At 42.5% G+C, this 26797-nt stretch overlaps 1 protein-coding gene across 7 annotated transcripts in view; it reads left to right on the top strand.

Annotated features, from left to right (window-relative positions):
- The window catches only part of TENT4A (terminal nucleotidyltransferase 4A), a 92872-nt gene that overhangs the window by 54097 nt on the left and 11978 nt on the right, over positions 1-26797 (top strand). For 5 of the 7 annotated variants that reach the window (XM_006127299.4, XM_006127298.4, XM_006127301.4 and 2 more), the window contains 5 exons: positions 7530-7656; positions 10919-11019; positions 11522-11691; positions 20219-20377; positions 26600-26764. In XM_006127299.4, the coding sequence (XP_006127361.2) occupies positions 7530-7656; positions 10919-11019; positions 11522-11691; positions 20219-20377; positions 26600-26764 (722 nt within the window). The remainder of the gene's footprint in view (positions 1-7529; positions 7657-10918; positions 11020-11521; positions 11692-20218; positions 20378-26599; positions 26765-26797) is intronic. The other 2 variants (XM_006127300.4, XM_006127302.4) reach the window with 2 other exon arrangements.

Here is a 26797-nt window from a genome sequence, read left to right as displayed (position 1 = left end):
TGACTTGTTCCATAAGTCCTATCTAGGTAGGAAAACAATATTAGGGGGGGACTGCAATCTGAATGACACCTGCTGGATATAACTTCACTTTAAGATCTTGTGTTTTATTTAACTAGGATTTGGCATGAATCGTGCTCTAAATGTTTGGAGAGAAGGTGATTATCACTAATCCTTCTGATGCTTTGTACCTCTTCAACTCAGTTGCTCCTGAGGCAGCATCAGTAAATTCTCCTTTTTTTTTTTAGTTCGTGAGTTGCAATTTTCAGTTACAAACTTTTGTTGCAGCACCAGTTTACAGGCTTTTTGGCCTTTTCATAAGGATTTAATTTCAGGGTTTATTGTTCCTTTCTTGGTTCACAAATAATTGAGGTTCTCCTTTGAGAGATGTCCCTGTGGGTGCTCCTCTCAGGTCAAGGTGCGTCCCAGAGCCTTTGATCTGAGATTTTCTCAGCAGTGCCCTTCCCCCTTCTTGGACCGTGTGCATGCTTTCCTGCCTGACGAGCTGTCAAAGTATAGAACTTGCCGGGTTTGTGCTCCTCAGTTCCTTCTCTACCATCCCCAGTCAAGCTGCCCACCTCAGCAACATAGTTTCTTAGTTATACATAGTTATATGGCCACTTAGTTTCCGTTAACATACAAATAGTTAGTATCTTTCTTCTTCTTGTTTATTTTAAAAAAAAAAAACAGCAACCCTTTCAACATGCTGAGCTCTCCCAGTTTCAAGAGGTGCTCCTCTTGTAAAGAAGCCACTCCCATCAGCTGTTTGGGGAGTCTCATGTCCCCCAAAAATGCACTCACTGGCAAAAATTAAAAGTGCAGACTCGGAAGGACAGGGAGCTGCATCTGAAGCTGTCCTTGCCCCAGGACTCACTCAGACCTGCATCGGACCCTGGACAAAACGCTGCAGAGTCTCAACAAAAAACCTCCAAGTCCAGGAAAAGACCTGTTTCCTGCGCTTCCCCAGGCAGAGGGAAGAAGCACGGACCTTGAGTCTCCTCAGTGTTAGCCATTCAGAGCCTGAGCACTTTTGTCTCTGCAGGCACCTCTCCACTGACTGAGAGTCCTCAGCCACTTTACAAGGTGCTCCGGCAAAGGGCTTTCAGCTGCTCGCCTCTCTGAATGCACCCATGATCTCCTCAGTGACCCCAACCAACCTCAGGCTCGCAGTAGCCTATTCAAACAGCAGAAGCAGCACTTCCCTTTGATCCTGCTGCTCTGCTTGAGCCTTTGAAGTTGTGGTAGCTGCCTGCTTGCTCAACAAGGCAGCAACAAACTGCTCTGACTCACAGGGCACGGACACTCTCCTCAGCTTCCATGGTGCCCTTGCCTGCTCACCTCAGCGTGGCACTGCAGTGCAACTGTTCTCACGGGGGTCTCCTCTTCTGGAGGGGAATTTTTCCACCAGAGCCACAAGCACAATACTGCCAGTCTCCTGCAACCCCCTCCCCACCTTTCCAGTGGGAAGGAAGATGACTTGGAGAACAAAGACCTTTCTCCACCCTATTACCCCCCTGAGTTTAGGGACCCACACAGGCAAAATACACCTGCACAATACCCCTGGATGGCACCACTAATACCATTCCCTGGCTACCTACCATACTGGGGTAACTGGGAACGCTATAGACCATGACATACTAATCGTTCTGCTACACGGAGGCAGGTCCACAACCCTCCCCCGCCAGCCCTTCAAGTAGAGGTGGACTCTAATGCTGAATCTCTACTGGACACGTACAAACAGAAATCGCAGGGGATGATTCTCCTATGGCTACTAGGGCACCCCGTTCACCCCAACAAGCCAGACTGCTCAATATATCCACATCTACGGATGACCTCTCTCACTTTCTGGACCTCTTTAGGAGAGTAGTGGATGACCTCAGTATTGCTTTGGAGGAAGTCTCAGATGACCAACATGAGCTCATAGATATATTGCAAGCCACTGCTACCTTCAAAATAGCACTCCCCATTAATGCAGCCAGCCTGCAGCCTCAACAAACTATATGGCAGACTCCTGCCTCCGTCGCACCCACAAGCAAGCACGTGGACTGGAAGTACTTTGTTCCCTCTAAGGACACTGAATTCCTCTACACATACCCTACTCCCAACTCGCTAATAGTGGAAGCAGCTATTCAGAACAACAAGCAACACCAACAGTTCAAGACCAATTCACCCATCAAAAATAATAGAAAGATGGAGGCATTTGAGCAGAAAGTATATTCCTCCTCCACCTTGCAATTCAGGGTGGCCAATTACGTGGTGCTATTAGCAAAATACGACCACAGAAACTATTCCAAAATACAAACTTTTATTGATGACATGCCTGAAGACAGGAAACAACAATTGCAGGCAGTGGTCTCTGAAGGCCAATTAATATCCCGCACAGCACTCCAAGCTGCACTCGATGTTGTGGACACAGCCACCAGATCCATAGCCACAGCAGTTGTCATGAGTTGTGCATCCTGGCTCTCATCTTCCTCCTTCCCAAGGGAAATCCACACTGCAATAGAGGATCTTCCATTTGATGGGCAAAAGCTCTTCGCTGCTAACACCAGTGAGGTCCTCCACTCCATGAAGGACTCTCGAGCAATCCTGAGATCCTTGGGCATACAAACACCTATATCAAAGAAAACACGATACAGATATCAGACGTACCAACGACAGCAATACCCGTTACTCACCAAGCACAGCATCAACAATGTGATACTCACTCATTACCAGCAATGCCAGAGACCCAAAGGCCAAAGATGTCGCCCTCCCCCTTCTGGGGTGACCCAACCCACAGCCTCCAGTAAGCAAATTTGAAGCCTCAGGTGAGAGCATTGAAAACCAATCTACTCTTTCCAGTGCTTATAGTGACCAACCCATCCTTCACCTTCCATCTACAATCCTTCTTCCATAACTGGGAAGCTATCACTTCCAACTGTTGGGTCCTGGAAATCATTTAATCAGGATATACCATCCCATTCACATCCCTTCCCCCCATCCCCCCATCTCTCTACAGGGACCCTTCTCATGTGCTATTACTTCATTCAGAGGTGTAACACCTTATCCCCCTTGGAGCCATACAGCCAGTGCCTACTCAGCACAGGGGGAAAGGGTTTTATTCACATTATTCTTGACAGAAAAGAAAAATGGGTGATGGTGACCCATTCTAGACATTCAGGGTTTGAACAAATATGTACAAAAACAAAAATTCAGGATGGTCACTCCACAATAATCCCAGCACTGGCGCAGGGAGATTGTCAGCTCTCAACCTCCAAGACGCGTATTTTCATGTTGTTATCCACCTGGCACACAGACGCTTCCTTAGATTTACACTTGAGAATGACCACTTTGAATACACTGTCCTTCCCTTTGGTCTTTCCACAGCACCATGAGTGTTTTCAAAGCTACTGGCCGGTGGTAACAGCATATTTAAGGAAGCAGGGCCTGATAATCTTCCCATATCTAGACTATTGTTTCCGGAAGTCTCCAACCATTCTCATGCTCTTCATGCAACATCAGTGACAATGCAGTGCTTCCAAAAGTTAGGCCTACAAATAAACGGAGACAAGTCAACATTAACACCGGCCCAAAAAAATCTGCTTCATAGGTGCCTTTCTCGACACCACTACTGGTCGAGCCTCACTGCCGCAGGAAAGATTCAGAGCAATCTGCAGTCTCATACACACCATTCGCATCAGCTCACATGTCACAGCTCGCGCCTGCCTCCAGCTACTGGGACACATGGCAGCCTCCACCTTTGTCGTATCCCAATACCTATCTGCACATGAGATGCTTTCAAACCTGGCTAGCTTCAGTATACAAACCAAAATGGCACAAGCTCCTCAAGTACCTCACAATGCCTTCTACAGTCAAAGACTCACTACTGTGGTGAACCATTCCATTACACATATGCAAAGGGGTTCCATTTCAGCAAGAACTCCTACAATCACCATCATAACAGATGCATCCCTCACAGGACGGGGAGCACACGTAGGAGAAACCACAACACTGGAACTACGTTCCACTTCCAAGACAATTCTCCATATCAACCTCATCGAACTCAGAGCAATATGCTACGCCTGCCTCCACTTTCTCCCTGTCATCAAAGGCTGCAATATAAGGCTCATGACAGACAATGTAGCACACATGTTCTATGTGAACAGGCTGGGTGGAGCTCGTTCCCAGTCCCTTTGCACAGAGGCCATCAAGCTCTGGAATTGGGTACCTAAAGCACAACATCACCATATCCACCACATACTTACCTGGCATCCAAAATACCACTGCGGACGTCTCAGTTGTTGCTTCCCTATAGAACGCGAGTGGGAGTTGGACAATTATGTTCTACATTCCATTTTCCAATGCTGAGGGTTTCCCAACTTGACCTATTCGCAACAGCCCAGAACAAAAAATGCCCAGAGTTCTGTTCCAGAGGAGGCCTAGGATCCCGCTCCGGGGGGATGCCTTTTTGTTCCTATGGACCAACATGGTTTTTTACGCCTTTCCACCTATACCCATACTCAACAGGGTAATACAGAAGATCAGAACAGACAATTTACATGTCATCTTAATAACACCGGCGTGGCCCAGGCAACCATGGTATCCCTTCCTGACGGAAATGTTGACCAATCCCATTTCTCCCCCCCCCCCCCCCCATTTCAGTCCAATTTCCTATCCAACGCAACGGCCAGATTCTTCACCCCAACATAGACAGACCGTCTTTACCCTGGACTCTGGCTACTCAGTGGTTCTTTCATGAAGAGCTAGTGCACTCAGAACCAGTACGCACAGTTCTCCTACAAAGCCAGACACTAACCACATGCACTACCTTCCTCCAAAAATGGAAGAGGTATGCTGCTTGGAGCATGCAAAAACATACCTCCCCAACCTCTGCGCTTCTCCATTCAGTCCTTGATTATTTACTGGAACTTAAATCCACAGGCCTCTCTACTAATTCCATCACTCTGCCATCACCACATTCCATCCAACAACACATTCCTGGGATCTACATCTTGTCCTTTAATGCACTCATGCACAGACCCTTTGAGCCTTTGGCCACATGCTTTCTTTTACACCTCTCCATGAAAACGCCTTTCCTGGTCACAATCACCTCTGCCAGAAGAGTGGAAGAACTTGGAGCTCTCATGGCAGACCCGCCATAAACCACCTTCTTTTGAGATAGTCATGCTTTGCGCATACCCTAAATTTCTACCCAAAGCACATTCTTCCTTTCATCTAAATGAACCCATTCACTTTACCAACATTCTTCCTGAAACAACACGCCAATGGTTTGTTTGCCATGCACACATTAGATGTACACAGGGCACTATTATTCTATCTAAATAGAACTAAACCATTCAGAAGGACTCCTAAGCTCTTTGTCTCCACTGTGCCATGATTTTGGGGAAATGCCATCTTGAAGCAGAAATGAATGGATAGCTGACTGTATATGCTTGTACAGGCAGTCCCCGAGTTACACGGATCCGACTTACGTCGGATCCGCAGTTACGAACAGGAGACCAGCAGAGACCAGCAGACCAGGGAGACGGGAAGCAAAGCCTCTGAGGACCCTGGCAGCGGGACAGCCGCAGTGCGTCTGGGCTGTCCCGCTGCCGGCGTGTTCCGCGGCTTTGCTCCCCGTCTCCCTGGTCTGCTGGAGACCAACAGACCAGGGAGACGGGGAGCAAAGCAGAGCAAAGCCACGGAGCACGCGGGCAGCAGGACAGCCGCGGCATGTTTGGGCTGTCCCGTTGCCCCCGTGCTCCACAGCTTTGCTCCGGACGCCTGTGGTACAGCAGCTGGGGCGCTGCTGGTTGGTCCCGTAGCGCCACTCTGGGCACTACTGGACCAACCTGGCAGCACCCCAGCTGCTCTGCCCCAGGCATCCCCAAGTCAGCTGCTGCTGAAACTGACCAGCGCTGACTACAGGAAGCCCGAGGCAGAGTTGCTCTGCCCTGGGCTTCCTGGAATCAGCCGCTGATCAGTTTCAGCAGCAGCTGACTTGGGGATGCCTGGGTTTCTTAAGTTGAATCTGTATGTAAGAACTGGCGTCCAGATTCAGCCTGTTGAAACTGATCAGCGGCTGATTCCAGGACGCCTGGGGCAGAGCAACTCTGCCTCGGGCTTCCTGTAGTCAGCCGCTGGTCAGTTTCAGCAGCGGCTGAATCTGGACGCCAGTTCTGACTTACATACAGATTCAACTTAAGAACAAACCTACAGTCCCTATCTTGTACGTAACCCAGGGACTGCCTGTACTACCGTTTCAAACAAGTTCAGCCTCCTGACTCCATCAGAGCGCATACTACATGTTCAGTCTCCATGTCTACAGCCTTCTTACGCAGAGTTTCCCTTGTCAACATGTGCAAGGCAGCTGCATGGGCATCAAATCTCACATTTGCACAACACTATGCCCTCTTAAAGAACACTGCGTCTGACACTAGATTGGGCATAGCTTTTTTGTCTGCAACCTTCCAGCCTGATCCAAAGCCCCTACTGTCCTAAGGGACACTGCTTAGTCACCTGAGTGGAGCACCCCCAGGGACATCTCTCAAAGGAGAAGAGGAGGTTACTCACCTGTGCAGTAACTGATGTTATTCGAGATGAGTGTCCCTGTGGGTGCTCCACTACCCACCCTCCTCCCCTCTACTTCGGATATGAACTTGTCCATTGTAGAGAACGAACTGAGGAGCCCAGACCATGCACATGCTATTATACTCTGACAGCTTGTCAGGCAGGCAAAGTGGGCGCACAGCTCGGGGGAGGAAGGGAGGCACTGCTGAGAAAATCTCCAATCAAAGGCGCTAGGACTAACCTTGACCTGAGTGGAGCACCCACAGGGACACTCATCTCGAGGAATGTGAGTTACTGCACAGGTGAGTAACCTCCTCTTTTGTTGGTTTTCAGTTTTCTTGATTATGCTACAATAGCTGGCAGATTATGGCTGTTCCCTATCTAATGTATAGACATCTGCTCCCCTAATTATGTTTTGCTTTTTAATCTTTGTAGCATATTAAGTCTTCCAGTTAGTGCAGATCAAGTAAGAACAGGTGAGGCAGTGAACCCCAAAGTAACTGAAACTGCTGATTGAAAAGGAGATGAAATCAGTCTACAGGGTTCTACTGTACTTTATTATTCACAGTAATAGATCGTCTAAAATATTTCAGATACTTTCCTATACAAATAACACAGAGTAGATTTAAGGTGCTGTTAACAGGGTTTACTTGAAAATTTGTTACGGGTTTTACTCTAAGCATTTTTATTGGGATTGAGTTTTTTACATCATAAAAATTGGCATTCTTAAAATGACTATAGTTACTCAACTGGCTACTCTAATTCAATTTGGCAGTTTTATTGGCACGCTTTTTGTATGCTAGAATAAATTTTCAACATGAGATCTACAGTTAATCAACTCTCACCATCCATATTTCCTGGCCTCTGCAGAGTTGAGGGTATTTGTGGGTGAAGCTTCTTTGGTATTGAGTTTTCAGACTCAGGAATTTTCTGGATCCTATTTAAAAACATGTCAACTGATGATTGTCACATTATTGCAGGAAACGACGTTGGTAGAAGTTCTTATGGTGCCATGCAAGTGAAACAAGTTTTTGATTATGCCTACATTGTTCTTAGTCGTGCACTATTGCCACTGGCAAGATCATATCCAAATAGAGATTCTGAGAGGTAACAGTCTGTTTTTTAAAATATGCATGTGTAGATGTAATCAAATAGAAATATATGAAAATGCTAAAATTTGCACAGATGTCTTCATACTAAACTTTGTATTGTAAGAATGCATATTTTGTAGCATATGACTTGAAGCGGCTATTTAAGGAAATATGGTAGGCTGGCTAAGAAATCTGGTCAGAGTTAGGGACTTTTATTCTTGTATCTCACTTTCCTCCACATGGGTGAAAGCCAATAGGTATGCTGGTCTCTGTGCTGGGTATATCCTCTTCTTCCTTTCCTTGAGCAAAATACTTTAAATATTAATTCAGCAGTGTGCACTGTTTTCTTAAGTTCAGTGGCATATTTGGGCATGTGCAGTAGGAGTGCTAGCTCAGAGACCATCTGAACAGAACTAGGCCAGTGTTCCCCGGTTTTAATATTGCTTTCATAAATCACTAAGATGACATTATTCATGCTTGATATACAATTTTCAAATGGCTATAAATGTATATGTACTATTTTTTATTGTCCTTTAAATGTTATTAATCTTTAAGATTTGATATTTATAATTCATGTAAAGTATGTAGCACTTTACTTCAAAGTGCTGATGAGTCGTCTAAGCTTTGTACGTTTGCAGCTCCAAATGGACATTGCATCCATGAATGTGTTGAAGTAAATCTCTCAGGACAAATTGCAGGCAGCACTGCTGAAGGCTCTTGCTTAAGGCTTATCTACATGGGGAAACTTATTGGCATAATTATGAGTATAATTATACCACTAGTTATGGAATAAGGGTCTATATGGGGAGTTACCCCTGAATAATAAGAGGAATTGTTATGCTGGAAAATTTCAGTGAAAGTTGCAGTATGCTTTGAAAGACTAGATGTGGATATATGCCTCCATTATTCTACTTTCAGCAGAAAATATGAGCTGCTCTGCTGTCTTCCACAAAATTGTTCACATTTCTGGGTCTCCTGCAAGTGGTTTAATACTTACCTAAAGGGAAAAAAGCTACCGTAAAAAGGCATGAAGATTGAGGGCAGGTGTGAAGTAGGGAGGATAAGCCTATTCTTTAGTACAGTGGTTCAATCTTTTTCATTTGCTGACCCTTAAAGCTTTTCAAATGGAGGTACAGACCCCTTTTGAAATTCTGTAGTTTGGGTTTGTGGACCACACATTGAAGTCTTAGGGTACGTCTAGACTACACACTTCTTTTGAAGAAGCTTTTTTGAAACAATCTTTCAAAAAAGTTTATTTCGAAAGAGATCATATAGACAACCACCACTTTTTTTTGAAAAAGCAATCAATTTTTTCGAAAGAGAGCACCCAGGCAATCTGGATGCCCTCTTTTGAAAAAGCCCTGTTTGCGTTCAAGAACGGCTTTTTTTTTTTTTTTTTTTTTTTTTTTTTTTTTTTTTTTTTTGAAAGAGCTCTTTCGAAAAAAGGCGTTCTTCCTTGTAAAATGACGTTTACTGCTTTCGAAAAAACCGCCTGTTCTTTTGATTTAATTTCGAAAGAATGTGGCGGCATTCTAGATGTAAGGGAAGTTTTTTTTGAAAAAAGGCCTCTTAAAAAAAAAAAAAAAACCTGTAGCCTAGACATAGCCTTAATGTTATAGGATTGGCACCCACCTCTCTTGAGCACCTCTCTAGTGGGTGTGTCGTCATTCTTTTAGTTCTGACTATCTTTTTTGGCAGTTCTCAGACTCTCTTCCCTGCCCCCAACTACTCAGCCCTCCATCACAGTCTGTCGCACTGCCTATGAACCAGAACAGACTTCTTTTGAGGTTTATAGTCCACCAGGACCTATCGCAATACCCCTCTGGCGATATCTCTCTAGCCATTCATTGCTCAATCTTCATAAGTAGTCCTAGTATGGGACGATATCCCTGGAGCTTCCTCCCTTGGGCTGAGTCCCTACTCAGTCATAGCAGCAAATTAGTAGCTCTTTTACTGCTGCTCCGTCCTAGAGGCCAGGCAGGCGACCTCTTATGCCTCTGCTTTCTGCCCCCACTTAGCTGTCCATGGCCTTGCTTCTGTTCCAGCTAGGCACAGAGCCTGCACCCAAACCCCTTGTCCCTAGCTCTGAGCCCTCTCGCCCATACTCTGAGTCCTTTGGCCTCCTTGATGTCACACACAACTTTCATATTGGTGCAAGTAACAAAATTCATTCCTCACATGGGTGGGAAGAATTTGAAGGAACACTGTCCCAAAGCTTCCTCCCTGTCTTGTGGCTTTCTCCATGCTCAGTTCCTACTCAGTCCTAAGTAGCCAAGCAGGAGCCTCTTGCTCCCTGCTTTCACTTAGCTGTCCATGGTCCTGCTGCTCTTTAAGCTAGGTATGAAGTTTTTTTCTTCTTCAGCTTCAAGCAGCAACTATCTGCTGCACTGTTCTGCTGCTTCTTTTATATGGTCCTCCTTGCCCCAATTGGCCATTCTAGCAGCCCCTCTTGTTACTTCCTCAAACCTCTTTAGGTCACTTGGGTCATCAGAGAAATTTGAAGTTGTTATCTCTGAAGTCTGAATGTCAAAAATTTAATGAATGTAAATAATTTAGTTGCCAGAAATTTAATTCTGCTTGATGTTCACTGGCCAAGCAATCACACACCATTTACATCAGTTTTTCCTCTCTTCCTGGTGTCTCCAAGGAGCTGTGTGCTGGATGTTAATACTGTACATTATTTGTAGGGATTGTATATCTTTTAATTCCCCCTTTTTTTTGAAAAGGCAATGATTTTTGGCAAAAGAGTGAAAGTCTTTCAGTTTCAAAATCCGTATGAGACTAAGATCTGTATTAACTTTGAGGTTTGTACCCCATAAATTCCTTATGGTCTGATTTAGACTCCATGAAAGATATAAGGAAGCCATGATTACATAGTTTCTGTAGGGAATGCTTGTAACCAGTGAAATGTCCTTGTTATCAAGTACAAATATTTTTATTATTAAAGGTGTTACTACAGACAAGTTTGGTTGAAATTTGTGTTTCTGACACTGAGCCCATTCCAACCATGGTATCGCTAACACTAGTAAAGGTAGGAAATGCAATAAATTCCGCTTGGTAAAAACTCTGCATTTCCAGTGACCAAATCTGAATAGTAAGCTAACTTAAGTCATGGAAGCTAAAGTAATACCTTGGTTACTGCCTTATCTCTTTAAATCTTAAATCAATCTAGTTCACTTGAATAGTAGTTAATGTAAAATAGAGTTTTTTGAATATCTAACCTCTTTTTTTCCCCACTAAATGTTTATATTGGTTTACAAATATTACTTTGTTTCTAGCACGTTAGGTAGAATTATCAAAGTGACGCAAGAAGTGATTGACTACAGAGCATGGATTAAAAAGACATGGGGAGGCAAAAGTAGTCTGTCACCTGATATTGGTAAGTACAGCAATTTATCTCATTAGTTTCAAATTACTGAAATACTATCTGAGAAACATAGAAAAGAACTTTATTTGATCAATAGAGATGTAAAAGCAAGTTCTTTGTCCTGGGCTAGTCACTAAATTCAGGAGCATGAGAAATTACTGCAGAATTTTATTTCAAGATGGAGGACTTGTGTATGTGGCTTTGCAGTTTGGACTATGGGGGTGTGAATAACTGCGCACCATAGTGCTGCACTGAAACTCCCATGTATGGATGTTTCAGGCATGAACTAAAAGGTTTTAGTTCATTCCCATAATGTAACTTCCATGTGAAGACAGCATAGCACTTTGTTGCACGCAGTTACTCATTCCCATAAAATCCAAACAGCAGGACAATATAGACCTAGCCTGCGACTCTTGCTATTGGATGCTTTTAATACCAGTTTATGAAACTCTGGGAATACTAAATTAAAAGGTGATGGGGTATCATGCTTCTAAATTATATTTTTTATCAACAGACAGTAGAACAAAAGTGAGAGAGCACATAACTCCCTGCAGTACAGAACAACAGAAGAGAGGCTCTGAATCACCTTTCAAGCAACACTTGACTTTGTCATTAACTAGTACCCAACATTTGTCCTCTGGCTCATCTGCCTCTTCTGTTTCATCACTCTCTGGCAGTGATATTGTAAGTTGTTTGTTTTCCCCCTTCTTCAGTCGTTTACATTACCAGAAAGTGTTACTCTTCAAAGTGGTCTATTAGCTAAAATGCTAGCACATAGTGCACTGCTTCACTTTTTTAAAGTAAAGTTTCAATATATCATTCTAACCTGCTGTAATAAGTTGATAGTCTTTTGTAGTCTTGTCCTGATCAAACTTACTAAAACACAAACTAGTAGTCATTTACAAGCTGTTTTCCCATTTTGTAACTGTAATAATTTAACAGTGTATCTGATGCTCTAGGCACTCTGTACAGTTTGCTTTAAAACATTAGCAAATGTGAAACCCCAAATCTGCAAAAAAGCGTGGGGGAAAGTACCACTTTCTAATGTTGCCATCAAGCAAAATCTCTCTCAAAAATCCTGCATAAGGAGATGAGCATGCCCTGAAAATGAATAAATGTGCTATTTTTGGACCAAGTGCTGGGATGTAAATTCCAAAGCCAAGAGGTCCTCATAAATAAAGCTATGCTATCAGCGCCTTCTCATATTGAGATTTTGTGCCACTGCTGAAATTAACTGTAGTAGTATGACATGAACAGAGGTGGTTTGTCATTAGGTAGCGCTTCATCCTTTTTTGACTTCATAGGTCAATAATAGTGCCAATAAATGCCACACCAAAACCCAAAGGAGGACAGTGAAGCTTATAAAGCATCATTGTAATATGCTCACAATGAGATATTTAGCTCAAGCCTACTGCAGCATTCTGGGTTAAGTACAGATTTTGACTGTATTGTTTACATTGAATATATTACAGTAATCAGGTCTTGAAGTTATAGAGAGATGATTTATCCTCCTGGTCAGAAGCAAATGAAGAGCAGCTGTTCTAACTATCTATAAAAGTGCTAAAACAAATTTGGAATTTTAGTGAGATTCCCAGGTTGCAAAAGAAATTAGCACCTAGTTGACAAACCCCGCTCCTCTGGTTCATATGACTTCACTACATCTTCTTGTCACCATTGCCTAACAGAAATTCTAGAAGGCATTCTGAGATGGTAAGAACCACAAAGGGCAGCTTCATCCTTCTGCCTTGAGGTACATCACCTTGTCATCAATGGTATGAAAAGCATCTGATCTGCGTATCAGTGGAAACACTTGATCTTCATCGGTTATTAGAAGACAGAGCATTTTCTGTATCCTATCCAGATTAAGAAAAGTCAAAGAAAATAAGGCATCTAAGATAGCTATTTTGTTACAATGTTCAATCTTAAATGTAAATGAAAGTTGAAACACGTAGCAACAGTTAGTCAGATTATAATCAAACGATGGATGGCTCAAATAAGATTTCAGAAAGTTAATATGTGGCTTTTCATTTGTTTTAATCACAAGGGTAAATAGCCCATCCCCAATTTGTGTTGACTTTAGGTTCAAAATTCAACCTTAAATTTATACACAGTTTGTATCTCCGTGCGCTGGCTGCTTGGAATATTTGAGGTGGGGGAACTGCTATACTAGATTTCTCTAATTCTCCTGCCTTATGACTGCAACTTCTTCCCCAGTCTCCTATTTTTCATTTTGCTTCTGCACAGTTTCCTCCCATATTCCACTGTTCCCTTACCTTTACTGAGTATTCTCTATTACTTTAAATGTGAGACTTTTATCAGAGTACACATTTTTATATAAAAACAAAAATTCACAAAACTCAAGAAGATCATATGATGTGTAAACACACAAAATAGCATGATTCATAAATGAACAGGTAATTCCACAACAGCATAGGATGTATTTAAGAAGTTGGCAGCCTGCCATTGGATGCACTGACCGATTCCACTAGAAATGGGCTAAGCAGCCAGGAAGGATGTGGATGCAGGTCATAGCACTAAAATTCCTCAGCCCTGTGGAGCACTCTTGGCTAGAACTAAAACAGATGAAAAATTTGTTTCATCTTCTCATGGATATTCTTGTTAAAACTAAACAGTCGTCCCCCCTCCGAGCCCTCCCCCCTGATAAAATAGGCATTTTCCTCAAAGTAGGAGGTAATGTAATCTGCCAATGAGCAGGGACAGCTGCAGAGAACCAAGCTGTTCACTTGAGCTATATCTGTTTTAAGATTTAAAAGAAGCTGTAGTAAAAAGCAAAGAACCTTATCCTATTCTCCACAAAATCAGAAGTATATTAAAGATCTTTTAAACAACTGATTACTAGAAATTTTCAAATCAATATTGGATATTTTCCTCAAAGATGTGTTCTGTTTTGGACATGAATTAATGCAGGGAGAATCTGTAACCTTTTATATACAGGCAGTCCCCGGGTTACGTACAAGATAGGGACAATAGGTTTGTTCTTAAGTTGAATTTGTATGTAAGTCGGAACTGGCTCCAGATTCAGCCGCTGCTGAAACTGATCAGCGGCTGACTACAGGAAGCCCTAGGCAGAATTGCTCTGCCCCGGCTTCCTGGAATCAGCCGCTGATCAGTTTCAACAGCGGCTGAATCTGGACTCCTGGGACAGAACAGCTGGGGCACTGCCGGGTAGGTCCCCACAGGACCAACCCGGCAGGACCCCAGCTGCTCTACCCCAGGCGTCCCGCAACAAAAGCTTGGTCTGCTGGGGGGGGAAGGGGGGGCGCACTAGCTGCGCCCCCTCCCCCCCAGCAGACCAGGGAGACCCGAGCAAAGCCGCGGAGGCGCAGAGGTCCCACCGCCTCTGCGGCTTTGCTCCTGTCTCCCTGCTGTGCTGGGGGAGTCCCTGGGCGGCGGGGTCCCCTGCCTCTGCGGCTTTGCTCCTGTCTCCCTGCTGTGCACAGCAGGGAGACAGGAGCAAAGCCACACGGACAGCGGGGTCCCGCCGCCTATGTGGCTTTGCTCTGGGGCAAAGGAGCAAAGCCGCACGGGCAGCGGGGTCCGCCGCCTGTGCGGCTTTGCTTGGGTCTCCCTGCTGTGCTGGGGAGTCTCCCCCAGCACACCAGGGAGACCCGGAGCAGCTTTTCTCGCCCCAGAGTACGTGGTGGCGGGACCACTGCGTTCTGGGCGGTCCTGCCACCTGCGAGCTCCGGGGCGAGAAAAGCGCCGTTCGTAAGTGCGGATCAAGTGCGGATCCTCGGATCCGCGTGAGTTGGGGACTGCCTGTAGTGTGAACTCCTGTATGATGTTATCTGCAAGTCTGTGATCAGATTCAAACAGTTCTGTCACCAGAGCTCCACCCACCTTCAGTTTACTTTCCTGGTTGCAGATTAACTTGTTAATCAAGATGACCTGTGAGGGCTGAGCCTGAGAAGAGTGCTCCAAGGGATGGAGAACAAAAGTTTTTCATGAGCCACCAAATCACTCATTGTCAAAGGAATTCTCCCCCCCCCCCCCATAGTGATTACACCATAAAATTTTTAGAGTGCTTTGAGGGTAGACTGTCTAATATGCCTGCTGTTTTGACACAGATTTGTCCTAGCTCAAAACAAAATGACCACTTCAGGCTATGAAATGAAATCCAAGTGCCTGACTCAAACCCATCCTAATCATTACAGATCAAGAATGTGGCTGGCCATAGGAGTTAAGGTAGTAACCACCTTGGGTACTCAATAGTAGTCATATTTTGTAGGAGGGTTGGGGGACCCACACTTGCCATCTGTGGATGTTAATCAACAAGCAGAATTAGCCAGAGCTGTTGCAACACGATTGCAGTGAAGAAATCACTAGTTTTTACCTCAAAATACATCAAGACTTTTTATAATATGAATACCAAAACAAACTTCATTTCCCCTGGGTCAAGGACTTGTGAGAGAGTCTCAGTCCAGCTCAAGGTGAGCAAGCATTTGCATTAAATGTGCACCTAAATGTTTAATACATTAAAACAGTATTAACCTTGCATTCAGAGGGAAGAAAATAGAGGTGAATTCTCTGTAAGCTGAAATCTTTAAACCATTATTTGAGAACTTCAGTAACTCAGCCAGAGGTTATGGGTCTGTTTTAGGAGTGTGTGCATGTCTGTGGCCTGCAACGTGCAGGAGAGTGATATTAGATGATCCTGATGGTTCCTTCTGACTTTAGATTCTATGAGATGTTAACACTAAACAGAAAAAGAAGACAGGGATACATGCAATTCCTGTTTTAAGCTTAACAAATTGGAGTTCAGTTGTATAACCGTGATATTGGAGTATGCCATCTTTATGCGTTTTCTGTTGACTTGTTCTGGGCCCTGTCTTCACAGTAAAACATAACTTGTTTCAATTAAAGCATAATATTTACTGTATATTGTGTAATGCAAAAAAATGCAGAAATTCTAAAATTGAGGAGCACTGTTTTCCATGCCTGCAAATCTTTCCTTTGCCTAATATTAAGATAGCTTTACATAAGATGATTTTGTTCACATTCAACATAACAGTCCACATTCAGAACTGGAGGAGAAAGGAGTAGTCAGATTAAAGGGGTATTATGCATATGCTTAAAATCTTAGCAGTACCCAACTTAGCATACTCAGTAAACATTATATTTAGACTTGATAATATTCCCCCTCTCCCCCAAAATAGCAAAGGCAAATTACTGATCAAAGTCTTCAATGACTGACCAGTATCAGTCCCCTACTTTTGGCTGTAGTCCTGCTACTTTTCAAAGTACTTTTTTTTTTATTACAATAGTTCTTCCTACCAAAATTACAAGATTTTGTGCCCTCCAGGAAAAGAGAATGACCGGTTGCTTCTTAAATATGAATGCTTTTGTAAAATTTGTGGGATTTTTTTTAAAGCATTTATAATGAAAACCATGTAACATTAATGATAGCACATGCTCAAAGTCCCTACCTCACAACCTGCTTTGGAATTTAAAAAAAGCTTTCTTGGGTATTTCTACTTCGTATTTCACTCTAGTAGTGATTAGACAGTGTTATGGCTCCATCTACCAAGTAAGAAAGAGGCATGAAATATATGAATGAAGATGGTCATAGAAGTCATACCTCAAAGCACATCTGAAGTAGGAATGCAGTGCAGTGTCTAGTACGCTGAACTAGGAGTGATGCCGCCAAGATTCTATTCCTGCCTGTCAGTAAACTCAGAATTACATGTTGCTACTTTGTAATACTTACTTTCCTCTATCCAGCATTCTGAGATTTTTGGGATGAAAACTGCTATGTAATAATCAAGTCTTAACAATTAAATACCCAGTATGCCTCTTTGTTTTCATTTTTTTCCTTTCTGGGCTGAAAGTATGGAGTGCAGCTTTATGCATCAGTGAGCTTCCATTTTGTCTTTTATTACTTATGACTCATGTAAATGGGGTGGGAGTGGGGAGAAGCTAGTTCACAAGGTAATGTGGATAATGGGAAAACAAAGGAGAACAACAAGGAAAAAAATCTATTGTGGCAGAGACTTCCTGCCTATTTATGCATTAAAACGGGCCTACAGCGAATCAATAAGAAAATCCCATTCTCCCCAATATCTCCTCTTTTTTACATCCTGACTACTCCCTGCAGTGCATACATGACCTGTGTCCTTTTTCCTGAAAACAGGCAGTCCCATCCTGTGTACAGGACTCTAGGGCTTGACCGTACTCCTTGTACTCTCTGACTATAAAACAGAAAAGGAAGGGAGAGTGGAAAGTGGGGGGGGAAACCCTGTCAATTGTAGTGCTGGTGCTAATGAGGCTAATTAAGTGGGCTGGGAAGCGTCACTACTATTGACAGGGCGTTTTTTTGGGGGGGGGGGGAGGGCATATTTCTTTCCACTCTCCCTTTTTTCTCTGTTATATATTCTGATGATTCCCCTATCCCCTTTTTTCCCCACTCAATCTTATCTGAGGAAGTGGGTTATGCACTTTCGTGGGCAAGATATTCAAGTCTCTTAAGTGCCACAGGACTACTCGTTTTTAATGTGAAGGAAGTCTTGCTTTGAAAGAGTTCAGCCTTCCATCAAATCCAATTACTTAGTATGACTGGACAAAGGGTTAGGACATACTATCCCACTTTTAAAGACTAAATGTGCTTTGGAGCTCTGTAGTTGCTGCTCCTGCTGCAAGAGTAAGAAAATCAGAAATCTGATTTCCATGAGCCAAGAGCAAACTAAGACTTGTGTCTCTCCAGAAAAGTGCTTAGTCATAAGAGATTGAACTAGTTAATGAAAAATTAATTTCAAGCTGAAGGTACTCTACTATTTCAGTAGATGATCTGGTAGAAGCTTTATCCATCTATTCTGGTTAGATCCTGGCAATTTCTATTCAGGAAAAAAAACCCTCCTCAATATAAAACATTACTATTTAGTTTTTCTGGACTACCATTGTTCATAAATGTGGTGATTTTTACTAAACTGAATGAGTTGCATAGACTTATATACACCTGTTTTTAGATAGCATTCATTACAGTATATGATGTGAAAGAAAGAACTTTCAAGTAGCAACTTGAAAGACTCCTCTCCATGCTTCAGGAACATAGGTGGTGGTAAAATCTAAAGAGCTCAGATAGTGTTTCTCCAGGTAAGTTTGAGAGTCTGAGTCTTCCAGGCACTGGAATACTTTGACAAAACCCAGGCACTCATGTGTGGTATGTCACAATATTATCCACATATCTCCATATATCTTTACCTGCTGCTCATAGACTATTTACACTTGTCTAGTGTCAAGTCAAGATGTCTTATGAGGGCTTCAGATTTAGCTTGTGTTCAGGTGGAGTTTTAGTCCCTTTAGTTTTACACCATTCAGAGCTTCAGTCCCTCAATTGATGGTGATATCCCATGCAATAGGATCCTCCTTTTTCAGACCAATTCCCAGAATTCTGACCCCAAATGTCAGCTTTTCAAGTTGAGGAAAGACAATTGAAGTAGCATCACCCAGTGAATGCAGTTAGCGCCTCAGGATGGTGCACACCTATTTTTATATCGTAGTCCTCTCCGCTAACTGGCACTACCTCGTATTGGTCTTGAATTCATTTGACTCCATTTTTTTCCATTCTCTGTCAGAAGGGGATCAATGTACTGCTTCGTTCTTATGTGGACATCATTGTCATCCAAGCCTCTTAACTGGAGAAGCTAAAGGAGAGTATTCTTCGCTATCTGAATTATGGAACTCTTACCTTTTGGAGAAGATGCACCTCTGACCTTGCATAACTTTCCAGTTGAGAATTCTTTTTAAACAGACTACTGGGGAATTTTTGCCTCCAGCAAATTATCACATGCCAGTCTTTCCTTTAGTAAGCATAACTATCCACCAAGAGTCTCTGGTTAATCCTCTCCTCATTCAAAGAAAAATATGCGGATATTATACTTCTAGAGCATCTGGTTATAAGACTGATTCTTCAGTCCTCAGAACCTTTCAGTTCTTACAGCATCCATGTGAGGTTACAGCTGGTTAGTGACCTGTTTTAAGAGGGAGTCTAGTGACCTGTTTTAAGAGGGAGTCAGCTGCTCTGTTTACTTAGTCTGGTGATAAATTTCATATCTGAATATTTTTTAAATGGAACAAGTTTTTCTTTTCCTGGATGTCAAGTAAGCCCTGAATTAAACCATCTTGCATTAACAGTTTAAGAAAAGCTACTTGTTCATTCTTTTTTAACATTTGTAAAGGCATTAGTAGATTAAAGATAGTTTTGTGTCCAAATGACTAAAATCTTCTGTAAGATGCATAACAGTTTCTTGGACTCATTGTAGAAGGCTCAATTGCTGACATTTGAGATAGCTAACTGGCTGTTTCCTCACGTCTTCATCTGATATTGGTAACTGAACTGTCTTTCTCTGCTTGTTTTATTGGCAATTTAGGGCTCCAAGCACCATAGTATTAAGACCACCACCTCTGGCTTACTGCTTGTCTTTATTTGAATTAGGATGAGTAAAAAGAGCATATGGAAAGCAAATTACTCACTTGTAATTGTCATAGTATTCCTTTCTATCAACCTTAAGCGTTCTCTCTCCCTTTGATGCAGTGGCATTGCCTTCTAAAAGAAAACAGTAGATCAGATCAAGAGTCCTTTAACTAGAAAGGAAGTGGGTGATTGGTGCTTGTACATTAGTCATGACTGGCAGATCGTCTGTCTCCTTGTTTCTTGGTAGGTGGAGCCCTAACTTTGCTGTTGCTGGGTAGGATGGGAGAAGACTATAACAATTACCAGTGGGTAACTTCTCCATACAGATAAGTACGAATACCTTGAATTACCAGCAAACTGTTCACAGTTCTGATCCTATACCAACAATTAAAATTTCAGTCCATGTGTATCTACAATGCTATTCTCTTTATTTTCTTATATCTTACCTTTGTCCCCATGACTTTTACCATGGGGAGAGTGGAGAATTTAATTTCACATATACTTTTAGTTTGAGCTGAGTGGAAATTGTTCTGTGGCCACCATTCATATTGTTAAACTGTCTTTCTCAATGCAGATTTTTAGAGTTAACTCTTAAAACTGCTTATATAAAGTAAATATGGTGCCAGCGTGTATTTAATTTTACACTGAAATGGCTTTTAACCCAGATTTTACAGTATTTACACTACCAGTTACTGAATCATTGCATTTACAGATGCATAGTCTGTGTATACTGTACTTTCGTAAAGTTGCTTTTCTTTTCCCCTTTTTCTTTGCCAAAAGGATTCTGATACGCCACCTTGCACAACTCCTAATGTTTACCAGTTCAGTCTGCAAGCACCGACTCAGCTTATGGCCAGTTTACCACCAGCATTGCCTATGCCAAGTGGTAAACCTCAGTCTGCACCTACGAGAACCTTGATAATGGCCGCCAGTAATCAGGTATGAGCCAGCTAATTGGAGTAACTTTTTAATGAGGTAGTATTCAAACCATAATTATAGGCCATTTGCATTGTGCTGTACTAGTCTGATTTTAAAGAACTCTGAACACTATCGGATGATTTCATAAAAAGACACTTTGGACTTGCTGAAGCTATTAACAAAAAAGTAAATTTCAAACAGCAAAATGGAAAGAAATTAATCTTTTAAGATGCATTCCAGTACGCATCTGATATGTTCTTGGTCTCTCATAAGAATAAGACTAAAATGGCAAACCTTTTCATTGCTTTATGTAAGATCAGGGATTACCTGTGGGCTCTCCAAATTTTCAAGGTTTATTAACCTCCTGTTTTAAAAAAATTGCCTTTTCTTCCTCCATACCACCTTTGTAAACTAGTATTTGGATTATCTTACAAGTAGAGTCTTGGAGACATGTTCTATCCAGGACGTGTATGGTGTTCCTGAGAATGTTGGTTCACTAAAAGTCTATCTAAACTTTGTTTTATATACTAAGTTTTGGAAGATGACTACAAAGTTGTGTGCTTGTCAACTGTTTTTCCTTCAGGGTGGTGTTTGTAAAACATACTGGATAGAACCCTTATCTGTTTCTTGCTTGTATTAAATCTGTGCAAAAATGTTCTAAGTGGTGTACTTGTAGTAATATGATGCCAATATGTGAAAACATACTGTATCTCCTCTGCAGCCCAGCATCTCTAGTAAAGAGTTAGAGCTAGTGAGCTGAAGTGAAGATGGTTCTTCCAATCTTTGCAGTTATGGGCTGGCTGACATTTTACAGCTATTGGTTGTGTGAAAATTTGGTTGACTAGTTAAGTGGTGAACTGCAAGGGTAGTATGTTTGGCTGCTTAGTTACCTTTTCAAGGAGGAAGGATGTTTGTGTATTTTTTTTTCTCTCGTTTTTTGTTAGATTCTGAAGAATGGTCCCATTTACATGGCCACAATAGATACAGTGTTTCTTGACTCTGTGGGGATGAGAGGTCTGCTATGTGGGGAATTATTGTGGTGTGAGGATGATTTTATCAGGATTGAGGACATGTATGGGGTTCACTTTGGTAGTTCAGGTTTCCATTTCCTGGCCCTGATGTGTAATGTATCTTGTTTTGGTATGCCTGGGGTTAGAAGATGGCCTGTGAGTTATGTTTTCACTCAGTTATGGTGCACTCAGTTATGCCACAACTGTGATATGTATGGCCACTGAAGGGCCATACATAACATAGTGACAGGGCTTACATCAGCATTGTAGTTTGGAAATTTGGAGTAGAACAAGTCTTTAGTAACTACATTAAAACCATTTCCTTCAAATGAGTATACCTGCTTTGAAGTAATGTCTATTAGAGAGTACTCCCAAGACAGATATATATATTTCTGTGAAATTGATCAGTACCCCTCATAGTGGAAACATGAAAGTTGTGAATGGTTGCACATTTCCCAAAGGAAATGTAATCATCCAGTTTCTTTCAAACACATTCCAGTTTGAAGAATAGCAAAACTTCTTGAGCCTGTTTTTGTCCATTTCTTAAAGATTCTGCTAGCAGTCCCTAGACTTCGATTCTTGGGCATCCCAAAATCAGGATATGCTTAATTAAACAACCTTTGCTTTTTGGTCTCCTATAGTAACAGTTTGCTCATGTTCTTCAAGTAGTCTCTCTACTGGTGCTTAACTTCAATGGGCAAGCACTTCTCTAGTCCTTGATTAGACAGCATTTGACTCATGCATGCTCTCTATAAAACCTTGTGCTGCACACTGTGAGTACAGAGAGCTATTGCTCTGTTCCTTCTCTACCATCTTGACCTGAGGCAGGCTTCTGTCAGTTTTTGACTGTGAAGTGCTCACTATGACCAGCTAGATTAGGAAACCCTCCAGTACATCTTGCTCTTGGCTGATGCAGTGCCCTTTCAACCTCAGCAAAGATCTCTCCTAACATGGGGGTGACTTCAGAAGGCCCAGAAAAGAGGAGTCTGCCTTCCACTACTAGGAACAACCTCCAAAAGAAATCCTGGTCTTCAAGTTAAAGTTGGAGGCTTTGATCTGACAATTTAGTACTATGGAAGTGAGATTCTTCTTCCAGCAAAGATCCCAGAATATTTGAGACAAGAACAGCTCTAGCAGACCTCCAATACCTCCTGTTAAGGACAGGAAAGTCTAGTAGATATGCTTCTCTAGAAAGACACCATCTAAATCAGACTCAGCATTGCCTTTGTGTAATGCCAACAGACCCTGGTCTTCTGCAGGCAGACTCGAACTTAGGGCCTCAGAGTGTAGTACACGAGCCTCTATCATATGAGCTAAAAGGCAGCTGGCTGTTAACTAAGACTGTAGAATACTCATTATTCTCTCTGGGTGTGATCCAAAACCACTTACAGGAGGTGTGTGGGTTACACTTGCACTTGTCTTCATCAGTACCAGCAAAATCGAAGTGCCAGATACCTTCGTACTTGGCACATACACATTCTAGATCAATGGTACCATCCATTTCAACTACTCAATTTCAATCTGCTCAGTACTGTGGGAATTCTGCTGCTCTGGAGACACTTCAGTTTTAGATGAATAGGGCCCTACCAAATTCACGGTCCACTTTTGTCAATTTCACAGTCAAGATTTCAGCTATTTTAAATCTGAAATTTCACAGCGCTGAAGTTGTAGGGGTCTTGACCCAAAAAGGAGTTGTAGGGCGCTTACAGGATTGTTGTAGGGAGCTAGGTTGCAGTACTGCAGTACTTCCTCACTGCTGCTGAAAGCAGAGCTGCTGTCAGCAGCAAAGTAAGGATGGCATGATATAGTATTGCTACCCTTACTTCTGTGCTGCTGATGGTGGGGTTTCACTTCCAGAGCTGGGTGCCCAGCTAATGGCTGCTGATCTCTGGACACCATGCTCTGAAGATAGCAGAGAAGCAAAGGTTACACTACTGTGACCACCCCTCTGAAATAACCTTGCAACTCCCCCTATTTGGCCAGGACCCCCAGTTTGAGAAACAATTGTCTCCCCTATGAAATCTGTATAGTAGAGAATAAAATGTGGAAGACCAGATTTCAGTGTTTTTCATGGCTGTGAATTTGGTAGGGCTTTATAGATGAGAAATAGTCCCCACTGCTTATGGATACTGAATAGTTCCTGGTGCCAAGCCCGTGTCTCCAGATTATTATTGCATCCCTATACTATAGGGTTTTCTTCCCTTTTCTCCTCCTTTCCTCCCTCATTGAATTTCTTCTTTATTCTCTTCATTGTGCTCCAGTCAGTCATCTTATCAGTGTGGAGTACCCCCCACATAATTACAGAAACTCATATTCTGACAAGGCTTCTCATACTCACTAGAGATGGTAGGATCAGTCCTGGGTGTTGCCCTGTGTCCTTTGTGTGCTTCCCTCCCCAATGGCCATTCTGGAATTCTTGGATGATGTATCAGCAGCAGATTGCCAGACCTCCAGATCCACTGCACTAGGAGACTATGCTTTCACTGACTCCTCCATCAGTCTCCCACCATGAGGCCTTTGAAGAATATGAGGGTAGGGTGAACAAAGCGTTACACCTTTGTGACTGACCGTGCAATGCTGTACTTCCACTACTTTCAGGACTGGTTCAGAAAGATCTATTTCTCAACCACAGATAGCTTGGACAAACAGGTCACAGTTCTCTTTCTGATGAAGAGCCCCCTACACTAGTAGAAAAATCAGCTCTGTGCAGGTGTTAATTTCATCTGCCTACCTCCAAAAATATCTATAAGATTGAGCCCATTACTCTTAGGGTACAGAGTACACTTTAGTCCCCTCACAACTCAGGGCAAATGGTCACCTTACAAAGCCAGTTTCCATATCAATCTGTTGGAACTTGGGGCAGTCAGGAACATGTGCCTTCAGTGCCTATCTATTAGCAGGGGCAAATAATCAAAATCATGACCAACAACATGGCTTGCATTTTTTTATATCCCTGAACAGGGAGAAGCAAAATACTCCTTCGGATGCTTCAAAGTTATGAAATTATGAAAATGGTGTGTAGCCCATCAGGTTCAACTCTGTCGTTTATCTTCCTGGAGTCCAGACCATCTCATCTGAGATGCTCAGCAGGTGCTTTTCCCAGGACAACAAATGGGATTTGGATGGTCACATTTTTCACAGGATATTCCAAAGATGAGAGGTCCACCTCTGGAAGTTATTTGCCACATTCCGCAACAAGAAGTGTCCATTATTCTACTCAGGAGAAAGCATAGGGCATCACTTTCAGGGTGATGCTTTCTCTTTCTGTGGAAGAAGGACCTGTTCTATGTATTCTTTCCAACATCAGTAACTGGAAGAGTGATGAACAAAATCTGACAGAGCAAAGTCAGGGTTATGCAGATAGTACAAACCTGACTGGGGCAAGCTTGTGTCCTTACCTGTTTTACCAAGTGTTCAACCAGCAATCAAGCTTCCAATCATCCCTCATCTCCTTTCCCAGGATGCAGATGTGTGCCTCACCCCAAGCTAGGAGTCCTTCGGCTCTAAGCATAGCTCCTTGATGGGATTAGATTGTACCTGCTTGAGAAATGTCCAACAGGTATTACTGAACAGTAGAAGGGAGTCAACTTTAAGTGCTTACTAGTAGTTGAACCTTTTTCTCATTTCTGAAGATGTCATTGTCATCCCCTGTACCTGAACAGTTGTCTGGCAACAATATGAGCATTTCATTCCTTGTTAGTGGGCTTTTTTTTTATATTTGCTTATCTTGTGTGATCTAGATTTATTAAGAGTTTGGAGAACCTTTTCCCTCAGGTTCAGGATCTGACTCCAACTTGGGTTTTCAACCTGGCACTTAAATACCTCCATGGGGCTTCTATTTGAACCTACGGCAACATGTTCCCTGCTTCATTTATCTGTGAAGATGGTCTTTCTAGGAGCCATTTCATCATCCTGCAAAGTTGGAAACACTGGAACCTTGATGGCAGACTTCCCACTTACAGTATTTTCAAGAACAAGGTCTTATGTCTGCACTCAAAATTCTTAGCAAAGGTCCTTTTAGATTAGCATTCTAACCAGTCTGTTTAATCTACTAGTCTTTTCCCCTGAACTACGTAAATCTCTACATAAAATCTCCATTTGTGAGACAGGCATTGGCCTTTTATCTGGATAGAACTAAATGATTTCAGAAATAATCTTGACTGTCTATTGCAGAAAGACCGCGGGGGTCTCACGGTTTGTTCAGAAATTTTTGAGGGGATCTCTCTGGGTGTATTATTTTCTTGCTATTGTGTAGCTGGTGCTTTTACCTCCTCCAAAGTATAGTAGCACACTTCCATATCTTTACTCAAATGTTTGAGTATCTGAGATACAGAGTTGCTACATGGCCCGCAATACATACTTTTTCTAAAGCACTATGCCTTGGTCCATGCTGTTAGATCTAATGCAGCACTTGGTTCTGCTTACAGTCTTTCTTTAATGTTGGACTAGATTCCAAAGCTTCCTCCTCCCTGTGGGAGTACTGCTTGGAAGCCTCTTGGAGTGGAACACCCATAAAGATACTACTTGAAGAAGAGGAGGTTACTCCTTTTGAATACTAACTGTGGTTCTTCAAACAAGCTGTGTGTACCTATGGGGGCTCCGCTACCTGTCCTTCACTTCTACTTGGAATTGTTCTTTGTTGAATATTCCAATAAAGGATCTGAGGGTGATTTGCCCATGCAACCATGTGTACCCTTAGTGAGTAGCACAAGACTGTATAGAGCACATGCACAAGTTGAACAGACACTGCTAATGGAAAACCTCCAATCAAAGACTTGAGATTCATGTGTATCTTTTAAAGACAGACAATTACTGCGCAAGGTAACCTTCACTTTCTGAATGTAATGCAAGGTATGCTTCTATTTCAACGTCAAGACTGCCTGAGTGTGTTGTTTCTGTATTTAGCTAAAGGAACAACTGTCTTCAGGTTTGTTTCTGTCAGTTTGACTGATATAAAGCTCACTAATGATGTGTTCAGAAATAACAATGTTACACTTCTATAAATTGAAAAATAGAAACATACAACCCCTTTGACAGTGGAAACCTTAAGGGAAATTGTGAACAAATGTGAAGAAATGTGTGTTTACATGTAATATGTAGTTAGCAGTCATCGTAGTAGTAGTGGGTAATTGTATATAGTATGGAATACTTAAAAAGAATCTGTGCATTGAATTCCTGTATAGTGTATCCTAGCCACTTCACTGAAATATTTTTTCACCCCTTTTTCACTTAGACAAGGTTTACTGTCCCTCTGCCTACCATTGCTGGTCTTCCACTTCCCTGCAGACAGGTTGACACGGAAGGGACACCATCTCTGAAAGCTGTTCACCACATGCCCTCTCCTGCTGTTCCCTGTGCATCCCCCAATCCTCTGCCAAGCCCCCACTTGTATCATAAGGTATGCTTTTGTTTTACTTTTAATTTTACTTTT

Source organism: Pelodiscus sinensis, chromosome 2, assembly GCF_049634645.1.
Source record: "Pelodiscus sinensis isolate JC-2024 chromosome 2, ASM4963464v1, whole genome shotgun sequence".
NCBI lineage: Eukaryota > Metazoa > Chordata > Testudines > Trionychidae > Pelodiscus > Pelodiscus sinensis.
Note: the sequence above shows the minus strand (reverse complement) of the source record. Positions and strands in the feature narration are given on the sequence as shown.